The 15,206-nt window shown below is 40.3% G+C and overlaps 2 protein-coding genes across 3 annotated transcripts in view; one reads left to right on the top strand and one right to left on the bottom strand.

Annotated features, from left to right (window-relative positions):
* Positions 1 to 2: 2 nt before the first annotated feature.
* Positions 3 to 4,222, bottom strand: LOC115134777 (galanin peptides-like). 2 transcript variants are annotated; one of them, XM_029668974.1, is made up of 7 exons: positions 4,113 to 4,222; positions 3,929 to 4,009; positions 3,512 to 3,566; positions 1,720 to 1,791; positions 740 to 826; positions 509 to 580; positions 3 to 239 (listed from the first exon to the last, which is right to left on the bottom strand). In XM_029668974.1, the coding sequence occupies exons 2-7, from the start codon at positions 4,007 to 4,009 to the stop codon at positions 178 to 180; spliced, it is 429 nt and encodes a 142-aa protein (XP_029524834.1). In that variant the 5' UTR covers positions 4,113 to 4,222; the 3' UTR covers positions 3 to 177. The 2 variants fall into 2 exon arrangements, with proteins under 2 accessions (XP_029524834.1, XP_029524835.1); XM_029668975.1 differs by lacking the exon at positions 1,720 to 1,791.
* Positions 4,223 to 6,322: 2,100 nt separating this feature from the next.
* LOC115134776 (sperm-specific sodium:proton exchanger-like) overlaps positions 6,323 to 15,206 on the top strand; it is a 28,709-nt gene continuing 19,825 nt past the window's right edge. Inside the window, exons 1-3 of the mRNA XM_065022127.1 lie at positions 6,323 to 6,436; positions 14,303 to 14,464; positions 14,652 to 14,752. Of these exons, the coding sequence (XP_064878199.1) occupies positions 14,320 to 14,464; positions 14,652 to 14,752 (246 nt within the window). The 5' untranslated portion in view covers positions 6,323 to 6,436; positions 14,303 to 14,319. The remainder of the gene's footprint in view (positions 6,437 to 14,302; positions 14,465 to 14,651; positions 14,753 to 15,206) is intronic.

The raw sequence follows: 15,206 nt of genomic DNA, 5'->3' as shown, positions 1-15,206 counted from the left end.
ATTCAAAAAGTTTTATTCAATACATTTCTTTCAAATTATAATAGGAACATGTTTACTCTGTATAGGAGATTGTTGTAAATCATGACACCAGTATCCAGTATAATGGGATATGCACAGACAATGTACTTTGCAGGCTTTTGAAGAGTTGAGAATAGATCAATGAATGTTGAAGTTGAACTAGGGCTGACTCATCTCTTCTGATGTGAGCAAGGAAGGCAGGGTATCCAGAGCTCCGATTTCTGCAAAGTAGATGAAAAAACATTTGAGTGAGCACAGTCAGATGGTTATATCTGATCAGTACTATGCTAGTAAGTTGTTCTGTTCCAAATATGTTTTTAACTATATACTGCCAGGAATCTGACTACAAATGTAAATATTACATCAAAATATGATCATTTTACTCTGGAACATGTCAACATAACCGTTTATGATATGAATAAAACTCCTGATGGAGTACGCAGTCATATATTTTGCTGTAATTAAACATTCATAACAGACATCAACTCACCTTTAAGTTGCATGTATGATAAGAAGTCAATGACATTATGTAATACATCCTCATCTGTTATTCTCAAGGAACCTGCAAAATTAGAGATCCTCATGAGGTGTAGAAGACGTACACTGAGTAAAGCAGACTTACTGTACTGCAGCACTCTGAACGTTGGATTCTCCCTCTCATGGGGTCTATAAACTGTAGGCTACAAGCCCCAGGTTTTACATGGCTGTTAGAGCCTCTCACCTGATTTGAAGTCATAGTCCCGGGGCATGTCTCTCTTACCAGCAAGGCCATGCTTGTCACTGAGCGTCCGGTGACCATCGATGCCATCTGAACAACAAGACAAAATCATAGTTTGCACAGCTGACTTTCACCCATTCCCTAGATGAAATCCCCTTCATTGCACACCACGCACAAACACCACAGCCCTGCCTAAAGCCTCAAGGCACCCTTGTAATTTATGAGCGTGCGTTTTTTCCTTTTATCTGTCATGAGTCTGAAAAGCAACCTGCAGGGCTTGAGTCTCGGAATTGCTTTACAACTTATATTCACCAATGGAATAAGTGAAGGATAGGCACATACACATTTGAGAATGGATACAGAACCTAAAAAGGAAATAAATATTAAGGAACAGTCCAACCACATACTAAGAAAAAATACAAATAAAAACCAAGAAAGCTAGGCTAAATTAACATTTGGAGAGTAATTTCATTCACTGTGCATCTCAGAGAGCACATTGCTTATGTTTTTAATTTATAGCCAAAGGGGCAAGGTGCAGACCAGAAAATGGTTGCAATACCACTCCCCTTTCACAACTTTAATAGAGGTTTAAGTCAAGAGGGCTAGGAAAAATGCACTGAACAATCATGTAAGTGCACTAATTATCTGAATTGTAATCCTTGAATTTTTACCTTAACCCATAGCCTCAGTCATCACACATCAAGTATAATTAAATACTAAAATAACATTAGCATCATTGTCTTTGTTCTCACAGTGCCTTTCTGAGATTTAAGCTCCTGTATGACAATTTAATCATTCATAAACAGGTAGAAAAATAAACTAACAAAGGGACCATGGCCGTGATAAAACACCTCTGCTTGGTTGTTTAATACATTATGAGACATGAAATATGCTTAATCTGGAAACAGTAAATAAGCACACAGAGCGATGCGTCACAGAGCAATTCCTCCGTTGACTCCAATGTCCTGCAGGAGCTATCTTACATTGACTTAGCAGTTCTTCTCTCCCCCTTACGCTGGGATTATCCTTTATCTGTATTAGGTGATCAATACGACCTGAAACACAGGGATGATGGCATTTTACCTGAACTTACAACACTGACCTGTGTCTATAAAGTAGTGTACACTGAGTATTGAGATGTTTAAATTAACATTGTGCAGTTAACCACTTACCATCCTTGGCATTCAGCAGACAGATTGGATTAAATGTGATATTTAAATAAATCCTCAGTTAAAAGTACAAAGTTGCATATGACAGAGGTACTGCATATTGCATTTGTGTTTGAAAATTAAACTAGTTTAGGACATATCCTCATTCTTTGTTGACAAGAATCCATTAACCTTTGGAATGAAAAGGTTATCCTGTTTAAAGCAGATACCTTCCAAAATATTATAATATAGTGAATATAGTCAGGGATGACAACTTAAAAGTCCAATAATTACACAGAACAAGTATGTTGGAAACCATCATGCCACATCACACAGCCAGGTGAAAGGTGAAAAAGTATACAATGGGCAAACAAATATGAGGTTAAGACTAGGAGAAAGGAGTTGACTGTTGTGATTGAGAGGCTGTACATGTATATATTGTTAATAAGTTAGAAAAGGGGTTGGGTACTTTCTAAATGTAATCCGTTACTAGTTACCTGTAGAAATTTGTCATCGGTAACTTAACTTTTGGATTACCCAAACTCAGTAACGTAATCTGATTACATTCAGTTACTTTTAGATTACATTCCCCTTAAACTGCATTAGAAGAAGACAAAAATGTATGTTACCAATTGAACGACATCAATTGCAGGATAAATTAATGTTAAAGTTTACATAGCTGGCCATACATGGATGTTACATTTTACTTTGTGTTGGTTATGTATACTTCTTCTAAGCCATCGCTTTCTACTGCATCTTTACATTAATGTATATCATTTATAAATCCAAAAATGGATGTAGCAACTACAAATTGCCCCTTTAAGTCTATCAAAAGTGGGTGAGTTTGAGCATGTGTCCATTAGGCCTATGGATTTTTTTTTTATCAGCATGGATTAGATTGAGCAATAAAAGCCCTACATTTATCCATAGGCTGGGATCCGCACTATGCAGCTGTTGCAAGAGCGCATTTTTCACTGGCTGTCCACTGGTTTCAAAAACAATGATTGATAGGCAGCTTACATTTATTGAATTCAACCATTGTTGGGTTCAAATATACTTTAGATTTGTGAACAACCATCCTCAACAACCACAATCCGTAAAGCGAAAATAACTAAATGAGAGCAGCAGTGTGATTCACATCACTGCGCAATGTAGATATCAATAAGTGATATCCGTATCGCCCTAGACTACACCACTGCTGTCATCCTTACCTCTAAACATTATTCAAATTGGATAATCGTTGGATGCCGACAGCAGTCGCACCATTGGAAGACATGTTTGGACTGTAGCCTACAAAATCCTATTCCTGCTCTTTTCCCGCGATCCATCAAACACATTTAGTGTGTCATCATAGTGGCATCTGACTTGTGGTCAGACTCCCTCAGGTGGAACAAATTTAAACTTGAGCCTTTTTTCGATGCTGATTTGAATGTCATTGAGCAATCAGAAGTGTCAAAAAAATCATTTTTTTTGTGAATTTAAAAGTAATCGTCTAGTTTTTCAAAAGTATCTGTAATTACAATGTTTTGTTTGTAACGGATTACAGTTACCGTTTTTTGTAATCCCTTACATGTAACGTTACATTATGTAATCTGTTACTCCCCAACCCTGGTTAGAAGTCACTTACGAGGACCCAAAAGGTAGCCAGCACTGTTCAGTGTCCATCCTCGCTTCTCTTTAGCCTGCGATCACAAACACACACACACACACACACACACACACACACACACACACACACACACACACGCTTAAATCAGATTCCTTATACACACTGTATACTCACTCATCAGTTAACTCAACACACACCTCACACTACAGTATTTCACTTGTTAATAAATTACATTTTTTGAATGCCAATTGCTCAACTTAACTATATTGCAATAACTCGATTCTCTCAATGCCACGTTATGGTGTTAAGTCATTAAAACGTTAATATAATTTGTATGTTGTTTGCAATAGCCTAGGCCTACTTCTAGTTAAAACAACGAGAAAATCACAGCATTTTAGACAACATTTTTCCAAATACAATACAACGTTGACCTACCGCAATCACTAATCCAATTGTTTCTGACAGAGCTGCGCAGAAAATGAGTGATATGCAAACTACTCCAATAGACTTCTGCATCTAAGGCAAGATATAAAAACATTTTAGTTGTAGAAAATCTCAAAATTGTAGAAGTTGAAAGTCGCAAAACAAACATTTATAAAGAAGTCTTAAATCTGCTTACCTTTAAAGTTTTGTTCAACGGTGGAAGATAAAATATAATGTAAACGTCTATAAGGCTTTATTCAAAATAGGTATGCTCATAGATGAGGAGAGAACTTCAATGTCCATGTAGTGATTCTCGTTTGGGTTAGGATGATTCTGGTAGCCTTTTATAATCCCCAAGCAACTACAAAAAAGTGTAGGGGGGATAAAGCGTAGGGGGGGGGGGTCCTACCTGTTCCTCAAATTCAGACGTCACAACCACCTACCCCCTCCTGTAGGCTTAGTGGTCATGTCACGATGAAATTACAATAACATCGTCATGTACTTTTTGCAACCTGAAACATTGAGTTGAACAGTAGTTCTGAAAGTCGGATCAATTTTCTCATTAACAGAATCTCACGTGATCTCATTTGTAGAAAAACCATTTATCGTGTATGTCTAAACTAAAACTGCTATAAGATCATTGAATCTAAAATATTTATTTTAGAGCCTCTCAGAGTGGTTAAAATGTCAAAATACAAAACCCTTACAGACAAGGAGAAAGTTAGAATTTTTCCATGGATTTGTGGACCGGTCCATTTCAATTATGAAAGCAGGAAATCCTGAATCAAAGGGCAATATCTATTTTGTGACAATAGATTGGAACTTTTCTGTAGCCTTTATCCATAGATAGTTGCCATAAAATATTAGTTTGAGGGTGTTAAAATAACACTTTTCAGAAATGGTTATAGGTTACATGTATATGAGATCAATAAGAGGGATTTAAATGAAGTTCTTCATTTAATTAACAGATCTGAAATAATGAGAGCATGACTTATATGAAAATGTTATTCTATCATTGAGATTAACTAGTCATACTGGAGGATGGTAGTCACAAGCTACACTAGATAACAGACTAGAAAAGCCACTCTCAGGGCACCATGACCTTCCATTCCAATGACAGTACAGGTCAGCAGCCACCAACAGAGAGCAAAATGGGACAAAAACAGTGTCTAACAAAGGCAGGAACCTTAGGGCTCTTTGTAAAATGGTTTGTCCGTTTTTAGATGTTCGGTCTGATTCTGCAACAGGTATGGGCAGTTTGGTAAGTTCTTCTCTCCATTTGTCATTGGTCTGTGTGGGAAATCCTCCATTGTAACAAGCATCACACCTTGGGCAATGTTCTGATCCATTATGACATGAGGAAGGAACTCCATCCAAAGAACTCAATGCTGAAGATCTATGGCTGTCTCTTTTCACATTGATGATCGGAGTATTTATCACACCACCACACAATCCATGTGTTGATGTTTTCTGCAGGGAGAGGTTGCTGAAGAGAAAATCACGTTTTTATGAGCACTGTTCTGACTCAACACCTTGTATTAATCAATCTACACTCCATCCTGTACCAACCATACAGGACAGATCTATTTGGATACAACCACTTTTCCAGCTAAAGTCCAGGCCTACCTGCTTTCGATGTTCTTTCCTTGCCTTGTCTTTAATTGCAAAGTCCTATCACAGAATGGCCTCCTGGACTCCAGGTAGGGCTCTTGCACAGGTAGGGTTCTTGTCTGGAAGAAACAGTGCTATAACCCCATCCTTAGTAATTGCAACACATCCATATCTGCCGTCACTGTTTAACTGGACTACGCATGGTTGTGCTTTAGAGAAACGTGCAACTTCTGATGCAGGTAATGGTCTTTGTTGCTCCGAATCAGAGGTCTCTCGCCGTAGTTCACAATGCATTCTTTTAGCAGACAATCCATTGGGCAACATTTCAACCTCTGCAAGTTGACCATTGAAGCCTGACAGTTTTCTTCTGACTTTCTACAATATTAAATATCATAGATGAAGTTAAGGAAAGTTCCTAACTCATATATAAAGTAAAGTATTCCCAAAATACATGATTTGCATCAATGACGTCACGTGAGTCTGCATACATTTGCACTAACCCTTATTTTCTTTGAGACTCCATGCCCTCTGTGTCTGCAATGATCGCACATTTTTACAGTTATCTTACAAGGGCTAAATTAATTACACAAATTCTGGATTTGTGAAAGACTGCTTATTACAGATTATAGCAGTGGCTAAATGTCTATTTTCGCAATGTAAACGGACAGCGTACTAGCCTTGCTTGGCCGAGACAGCTCCTGTGTGGAGCGCACTGTCGCGTAGCGCACTGGCTGTTCAACCAAAGGCGACCGATGACGTCACGCGATCGATGACGTCACGCGATCATAAAGCTCGAAACATCGTTCTAGCCTAGCAACGTTATATTGAAACGTTTACACTGGTCTCTCGGAAATTTGGATGAACTTGGAGAAAAAAACGTTGTCTCAAATCCCAAAATAAATCCATGAGGTAAGTTTATTTGAGTAGTGTGTTTAGCTTGCTAACGTATGCTAACATAGCTAACGTTAGCAAGCGTATTTTGCCCACAGAAGCCGTTGATCAGCGCAGTGGGAAAGGGGCTCGATCTCCTATGTTTGTGTTTTCCTAGCTACTGTAGCTAACTAGCTAACTGCTGCAGTGGTTGGCTAGTTTCTGGCTTCGTTGCCACGCAAGCTAACCAGCAGTGTCGTGTAGTAGCTAGTGATCTAAAGTTAGCTAACTAACATTACATGTAGTTTAACTAGCTAACGTTAGCTAATATTAGTCATTTCTGTAATTAGCTAGCTAGCAAAAGTTTTGTAGCTTGGCGGTAGTCAGTATTGAGGAAGCTACCCACTGGGCAGTGGGCACACCACTTCATTTCAACGTGGATAATTGGGTAATATTTGGTTGAGACATTGTAGATCAATGCGATTGCAACCTATATTCACCCACTCAAAAAGCTAGTTGAATTTCCAATTCCAATGTGTTATCACTATGCTTTCAACCACCTAAAAGCACAACCAAATTCCAATGGAAAAACAATGTCTGATTTTTGGTTAGTTGTTAACATTACCCAAATGTTTATCAATGCGCGTTTTGACACAACCAAATGTCAGCATTTTAAAGGATGTGCTTAATCTAGTGCTTGAATAGTACCATCTGTGCCACAGACTTGGCTTGCTTTAATTCCAGTTTGTCTACAAATTAATCAAATCAAATTGTCACGTACATGTGCTTAGCAGATGCTATTGCGGGTGTTGCGAAATGCTTGTGGTTCTAGCTCTAACAGTGCAGTAATATCTAACTGTAATATCTAACAATTTCACAACAATACACGCACATCTAAAGTAAAGGAATTAAATTAAGAATATTTCAACATTTGGGTGAGCAATGTCAGAGCGGCATAGACTAAGATACAGTAGAATAGGATAGAATACAGTATATACATATGAGATGAATAATGCAACATTTGTAAACATTATTAAAGTGACTAGTATTCCATTATTAAAGTGGCCAGTGATTCCAAGTCTATGTATATAGGGCAGCAGCCTCTAATGTGCTAGTGATAGCTATTTAACAGTATTTAACAGTCTGGTCTTTTTGGCCTTCCTATGACATTGGGTGCTGTAGGTTTCCTGGAGGGCAGGTAGTTTGCTCCCGGTGATGCGTTGGGCAGACTGCACCACCCTCTGGAGAGTCCTGTGGTTGCGGGCGGTGCAGTTGCTGTACCAGGCAGTGATACAGCCTGACAGGATTCCCTCAATTGTGCATCTGTAAAAGATTGTGAGGGTTTTAGGTGCCAAGACACATTTCTTCAACGTCCTGAGGTTGAAGAGGCGCTGTTCCACCACACTGTTTGTGTGGGTGGGCCATTTCAGTTAGTCAGTGATGTGTACGCCGAGGAACTTGGATGACCGATTATGATTTTTCAACACCGATACCGATTATTGGAGGACCAAAAAAGCCGATACCGATTAATCGGTCGATTTAATATATTTTTTTAAACATTTGTAATAATGACAATTACAACAATACTGAATGAACACTTATTTTAACTTAATATAATACATCAATAAAATCTATTCAGCCTCAAGTAAATAATGAAACATGTTCAATTTGGTTTAAATAATGCAAAAACAAAGTGTTGGAGAAGAAAGTAAAAGTGCAATATGTGCTATGTAAGAAAGCTAACGTTTCAGTTCCTTGCTCAGAACTTGAGAACATATGAAAGCGGCTGGTTCCTTTTATCATGAGTCTTCAATATTCCCAGGTAAGAAGTTTTAGGTTGTAGTTATTATAGGAATTATAGGACTATTTCCCTCTATACCATTTGTATTTCATTAACCTTTGACTATTGGATGTTCTTATAGGCACTTTAGTATTGCCAGTGTAACAGTATAGCTTCCGTCCCTCTCCTTGCTCCTCCCTGGGCTCGAACCAGCAACACAACGACAACAGCCATCATCGAAGCAGCGTTACCCATGCAGAGCAAGGGGAACAATTAGTAGAAGGCTCAGAGCGAGTGACTTTTGAAACGCTATTAGCGTACGCTAACTAGCTAGCCATTTCACTTCGGTTATTTCACAGCCTCATCTCGGGATTGAAGTCATAAACAGCGCAATGCTTGACGCACAACGAAGAGCTGCTGGCAAAATGCACGAAAGTGCTGTTTGAATGAATGTTTACGCTCCTGCTTCTGCCTACCATCGCTCAGTCAGATACTTAGATACTTGTATGCTCAGTCAGATTATATGCAATGCAGGACACGCTAGATAATATCTAGTAATATCATCAACCATGTGTAGTTAACTAGTGATTATGATTGATTGTTTTTTATAAGATAAGTTTAATGCTAGCTAGCAACTTACCTTGGCTTACTGCATTCGCGTAACAGGCAGTCTCCTTGTGGAGTGCAACGAGAGAGAGGTAGGCCGTTATTGCGTTGAACTAGTTAACTGTAAGGTTGCAAGATTATTATTAATATGTAGGCAAACTGGAATTAAAGCCAGACTAAGTCAGTGGCACAGATGGCACTATCCAAGCAGAAGATACATCTCCATCAAATGTTGATATTTGGTTGCGTTAAAACCCTGGATGGGAGACCAAAGGGTAGCTGTAGATAGATACATTTTCCAGTAGGATGTTCTGCCAAGACTGTTTTATTTTTCTTATAGTGTACAACATTGTAGATCTGACATTGTTTTTAAGGTAGAAATTCAACATATTTTATACAAGGTTTGTCTATTTCGAAATTTGGTAACCATGATGACATAATCCATGGCACAATACGTTGCGAAGAATTACGTTGAAACAACGTTGAGTCTGTGTTTGTGCCCAGTGGGTGAAAATATAGCTAGTTAGCTAGTTCAAAGTAATGTTACATGCTACCAATTACTTTACACTGGAAGAAGTTAAGCTGCACCAGAGAGGAAGAAGCAAAGCGAGAGTATTTACAGTACTCTGGCCAAAATCTGTTCGCATGAGATAAGCAGACAATGGGGGCGTGCTCGGTCCTCCTTTTCCTGTAGTCCACAATCATCTCCTTTGTCACTAAGCTAAGGGCCCTGGGACTAAACACCTCCCTCTGCAACTGGACTCCTGTGCTCCCTGTTCACTCATGACTGGACGGCCAGGCACGACTCCAACACCATCATTAAGTTTGCCGATGACACAACAGTGGTAGGCCTGACAAGACAGCCTATAGGGAGGAGGTCAGAGACCTGACCGTGTGGTGCAAGGACAGCCTCTCCCTCAACGTGATCAAGACAAAGGAGATGATTGTGGACTACAGGGAAAGGAGGACCGAGCACGCTGCCATTCTCATCGACGGGGCTGTAGCCACTTTAACCATACCTACGTGTACATACTACCTCAATTAGCCTGACTAACCGGAGCCTGTATATACAGTAGCCACGCTACAGTATATAGCCTCGCTACTGTTATTTTTCACTGTCTTTTTACTGTTGTTTTTATTTCTTTACTTATCTATTGTTCACCTAATACAAATCAAATCAAATTCAAATCAAATCAAATGGATCTATATAGCCCTTCGTACATCAGCTGATATCTCAAAGTGCTGTACAGAAACCCAGCCTAAAACCCCAAAAAGCAAGCAATGCAGGTGTAGAAGCACGGTGGCTAGGAAAAACTCCCTAGAAAGGCCAAAACCTAGGAAGAAACCTAGAGAGGAACCAGGCTATGTGGGGTGGCCAGTCCTCTTCTGGCTGTGCCGGGTGGAGATTATAACAGAACATGGCCAAGATGTTCAAATGTTCATAAATGACCGGCATGGTCAAATAATAATAAGGCAGAACAGTTGAAACTGGAGCAGCAGCACGGCCAGGTGGACTGGGGACAGCAAGGAGTCATCATGTCAGGTAGTCCTGAGGCATGGTCCTAGGGCTCAGGTCCTCCTCCGAGAGAGAGAGAGAGAGAAAGAAAGAGAGAATTAGAGAGAGCACACTTAAATTCACACAGGACACCGAATAGGACAGGAGAAGTACTCCAGATATAACAAACTGACCCTAGCCCCCCGACACATAAACTACTGCAGCATAAATACTGGAGGCTGAGACAGGAGGGGTCAGGAGACACTGTGGCCCCATTCGAGGACACCCCCGGACAGGGCCAAACAGGAAGGATATAACCCCACCCACTTTGCCAAAGCACAGCCCCCACACCACTAGGGGGATATCTTCAACCACCAACTTACCATCCTGAGACAAGGCTGAGTATAGCCCACAAAGATCTCCGCCACGGCACAACCCAAGGGGGGGGTGCCAACCCAGACAGGAAGATCACATCAGTGACTCAACCCACTCAAGTGACGCACCCCTCCCAGGGACGGTAAGAAAGAGCCCCAGTAAGCCAGTGACTCAGCCCCTGTAATAGGGTTAGAGGCAGAGAATCCCATTGGAAAGAGGAGAACCGGCCAGGCAGAGACAGCAAGGGTGGTTCGTTGCTCCAGAGCCTTTCCATTCACCTTCCCACTCCTGGGCCAGACTACACTCAATCATATGACCCACTGAAGAGATGAGTCTTCAGTGAAGACTTAAAGGTTGAGACCGAGTTTGCGTCTCTTACATGGGTAGGCAGACCATTCCATAAAAATTGAGCTCTAGAGGAGAAAGCCCAGCATCCAGCTGTTTGCTTAGAAATTCTAGGGACAATTAGGAGGCCTGCGTCTTGTGACCGTAGCGTACGTGTAGGTATGTACGGCAGGACCAAATCAGAGAGATAGGTAGGAGCAAGCCCATGTAATGCTTTGTAGGTTAGCAGTAAAACCTTGAAATCAGCCCTTGCCTTGACAGGAAGCCAGTGTAGGGAGGCTAGCACTGGAGTAATATGATACATTTTTTGGGGTTCTAGTCAAGATTCTAGCAGCCATATTTAGCACTAACTGAAGTTTATTTAGGGCTTTATCCGGGTAGCCGGAGCATTGCAGTAGTATAACCTAGAAGTGACAAAAGCATGGATTCATTTTTCTGCATTATTTTTGGACAGAAAGTTTCTGATTTTTGGAATGTTACGTAGATGGAAAAAAGCTGTCCTTGAAATGGTCTTGATATGTTCTTCAAAAGAGAGATCGGGGTCCAGAGTAACGCTAAGGTCCTTCACAGTTTTATTTGAGATGACTGTACAACCATTAAGATTAATTGTCAGATTCAACAGAAGATCTCTTTGTTTCTTGGGACCTAGAACAAGCATCTCTGTTTTGTCCGAATTCCTATTTCTTACTTAATAATTGCACTGTTGGTTAGGGCCTGTAAGTAAGCAAGGTTTACACATGTTGTATTCAGCGCACGTGACAAATAAACTTTGATTTGATTTAGTGGAGCAGGTTGAAAGCTTCAAGTTCCTTGGCATCCACATCAACAACAAACTAACATGGTCCAAGCACACCAAGACAGTCGTGAAGAGGGCACGACAAAATCTATTCCCCCTCAGGAGAAATATTTGGCATGGGTCCTCAGATCCTCAAAAGGTTCTACAGTTGCACCATTGAGAGCATCCTGATGGGTTGCATCACTGCCTGGTATGGCAACTGCTCGACCTCCGACTGCAAGGCACTACAGAGGGTAGTACGTACGGCCAGTACATCACCGGGGCCAAGCTTCCTGCCATCCATGACCTCTATACCAGGTGGTGTCAGAGGAATGCCCTAATTGTTGTCAAAGACTCCAGCCACCCTGGACATAGACTGTTCTCTCTGCTACCGCACGACAAGCGGTACCGGAGCATCTAGGTTCAAGAGGCTTCTAAACAACTTTTAAACAAATCAAAATATATTTTATATTTGAGATTCTTCAAAGTAGCCATCCTTTGCCTTGATGACAACTTTGCACACTCTTGGCATTCTCTCAACCAGCTTCACCTGGAAGGCTTTTCCACATATGCTGAGCACTTGTTGGCTGCTTTTTCTTCACTCTGCGGTCCAACTCTTCACAAACCACCTCAATTGGGCTGAGGTCGGGTAATTGTGTCATCTGATGCAGCACTATTTCACTCTCCTTCTTGGTCAAATTGCCCTTACAGGTGTGTTGGGTCATTGTCCTGTTGAAAACAAATGATAGTCCCACTAAGCGCAAACCAGATGAGATGGCGTATTGCTGTAGAATGCTGTGGTAGCCATGCTGATTAAGTGTGCCTTGAATTGTAAATAAATCACAGACAGTGTCACCAGCAAAGCACCATCACACCTCCTCGTCCATGCTTCATGGTGGACCACACATTTGGAATTAATCCGTTCACCTACTCTGCGTCTCACAAAGACACGGCGGTTGGAACCAAAAATCTCTCATTTGGACTCATCAGACCAAAGAACAGGTTTCCACTGGTCCAATGTCCATTGCTCATGTTTCTTGGCCCAAGCAAGTCTCTTCTTCTCATTGGTGTTCTTTAGTAGTGGTTTCTTTGTAGCAATTCGACCATGAAGGCCTGATTCACACAGTCTCCTCTGAACAGTTGATGTTGAGATGCGTCTGTTTCTTGAACTCTGTGAAGCATTTATTTGGGCTGCAATTTCTAAGGCTGGTAACTCTAATGAACTTATCATCTGCAGCAGAGGTATCTCAAACGCATTAAGGAGGTTAGAAATTCCACAAATTATTTTCTAACAAGGCAGACCTGTTAATTGAAATGCATTCCAGGTGACTACCTCATGAAGCTGGTTGAGAGAATGCCAAGAGTGTGCAAAGCTGTCATCAAGGCAAAGGGTGGCTATTTTGAAGAATCTCAAATATAAGATATTCTGATTTGTTTAACATTTTTGTGGTTACCACATGATTCCATATGTGTTATTCATATTTTTTGATGTCTTCACTATTATTCTACATTGTAGATAATAGTAAAAATAAAGAAAAACCCTTGAATGAGTAGGTGTGTCCGAACATTTGACTGGTACTGTATATGTTTACTTAAACCAAGCAAATATATACATCCATTAAAAGATATCTGCCTGCTTCACCTATATTTTGTTTACCCACTGGTTGAATCAATGTTTTTTCCACATCATTGAAATGAAATTACGTTGAACCAACATGGAATAGACGTTGAATTGACATCTGTGCCCAGTGGGTAGCTATGTAGTTCCAGTTCTAGTTAGCTTAGTAACTACACCCCTACATGGCAAACAAGTAAGTAAGTTAGCTAGTTAGCTAATTGACTAGCTAGCTAACTACTGAAAACACTAGCTACCAATATTTTAATTTAGCTTGTTGAACAACCACCAAGCTACTGCAAAATGTAGTTAAATTACTAGCTTGTTGAATAAGCTTCATGTAGTTCACTACTCCCCAACACTGAGTAGTTGAACTAAATTCAAATCTAGGTAATGTTTTCAGTAACCTAGTTAATTATTTTTTTGCCATGTAGGGGTGTAGCTAGCTACTGTACTACATACTACTTTTTTTGTACAAAAATACATCAATATCAGACTAAATCATCATTAGACTAAATGACAAAATGATCTGTTCTTGCATTTCAGATTTACACTGTACATGTGATACTTTTCAGGAAGTAGTTTGGATGTATTCAAAGTAACTTCAGTTAAGTAAGCTATATTTGTCTTGAGGGTAGCTTTAGTGTAGCTTAACTTCTTTCATTGTGATGTACCTGCTAGCTTGGAAAACTATAGGCCTATTTTCAGAGTAGCTTCCCCAACACTGCTAGCCAGACCTATTTTGTCTAACCACCAGATATCCAAAAGAAGCCTGATGTCTTTTGAACAGTTTGACCTGGCTGAGTATCTTTAACGTTAGCTAGTGTGATTTGTAACCCGTCCGAGCCCGCTGACAATGCCCACCCGTTGTCACCGATGGGTGCAATAACCTTTTTCCTGTGCCTCCCTCCCAGTCTATCTGCATGCAAAAATGGCTTTCCTACACACCGAATCCCATTCAGAAATCAGCAATATGATGTCTGATAATGACACCAGCCTCATGCCCTGGATTCTTTTAAGTGACCAGAGTCAACCAGGGATCATACTCACTGTGTTTGGAGCATGTCTCTTTGGAGGTAAAGTTAGATAACTAGCTAGACCGTATACATTAGTCTCTTCTTGTGCACAACCCAAAACTAAATGCAATATGTAATTGCAAACCATGTCAGTGCCGTACAATTATACACTACCCCTACAATTACCCCTGTGTTACCCGAAATCCCTCACAAACATGACAACTTTTTCCCCCTCTGGTTTCTACAGCTGTTGTCAGAACCCTCTTGCAGACTCTGAAGCTGCCATATACTGTACTATTAGCCCTTTGTGGGATGTTACTAGGAACACTCAGTTTCCAGTATCCAGAGGTATGGACATACATTTGAACTCGGAAGTTTACATACACCTTAGCCAAATACATTTAAACTCAGTTTTTCACAATTCCTGACATTTAATCCTAGTAAAAATTCCCTGTCTTAGGTCAGTTAGGATCACCACTTTATTTTAAGAATGTGAAATGTCAGAATAATAGCAGAGAGAATTATTTATTTGAGCTTTTATTTCTTTCCTCACATTCCCAGTGGGTCAGAAGTTTACATACATTCAATTAGTATTTGGTAGCATTGCCTTTAAATGGTTTAACTTGGGTCAAACATTTTGGGTAGCCTTGCACAAGCTTCCCACAATAAGTTGGGTGAATTTTGGCCCATTCCTCTTGACAGAGCTGGTGTAACTGAGTCAGGTTTGTAGGCCTCCTTGCTTACACACACTTGTTCAGTTCTGCCAACAAATGTTCTATAGGATTGAGGTCAGGGCTTTGTG

The sequence above is a fragment of the Oncorhynchus nerka genome, linkage group LG9a (assembly GCF_034236695.1).
Source record: "Oncorhynchus nerka isolate Pitt River linkage group LG9a, Oner_Uvic_2.0, whole genome shotgun sequence".
Classification (NCBI taxonomy): domain Eukaryota; kingdom Metazoa; phylum Chordata; class Actinopteri; order Salmoniformes; family Salmonidae; genus Oncorhynchus; species Oncorhynchus nerka.
This window is presented reverse-complemented; position numbering and strand designations above follow the sequence as displayed.

Coding starts and splice junctions, on each gene's coding strand:
- LOC115134777 (XM_029668974.1), bottom strand. CDS start 4,009: ATGCAGAAGTCTATTGGAGTAGTTTGCATATCACTCATTTTCTGCGCA. Junction 3,567..3,928: donor CAATTGGATTAGTGATTGCG/GTAGGTCAACGT, acceptor TTGTGATCGCAG/GCTAAAGAGAAGCGAGGATG. Junction 827..1,719: donor AGAAGAACTGCTAAGTCAAT/GTAAGATAGCTC, acceptor CTTGTTGTTCAG/ATGGCATCGATGGTCACCGG.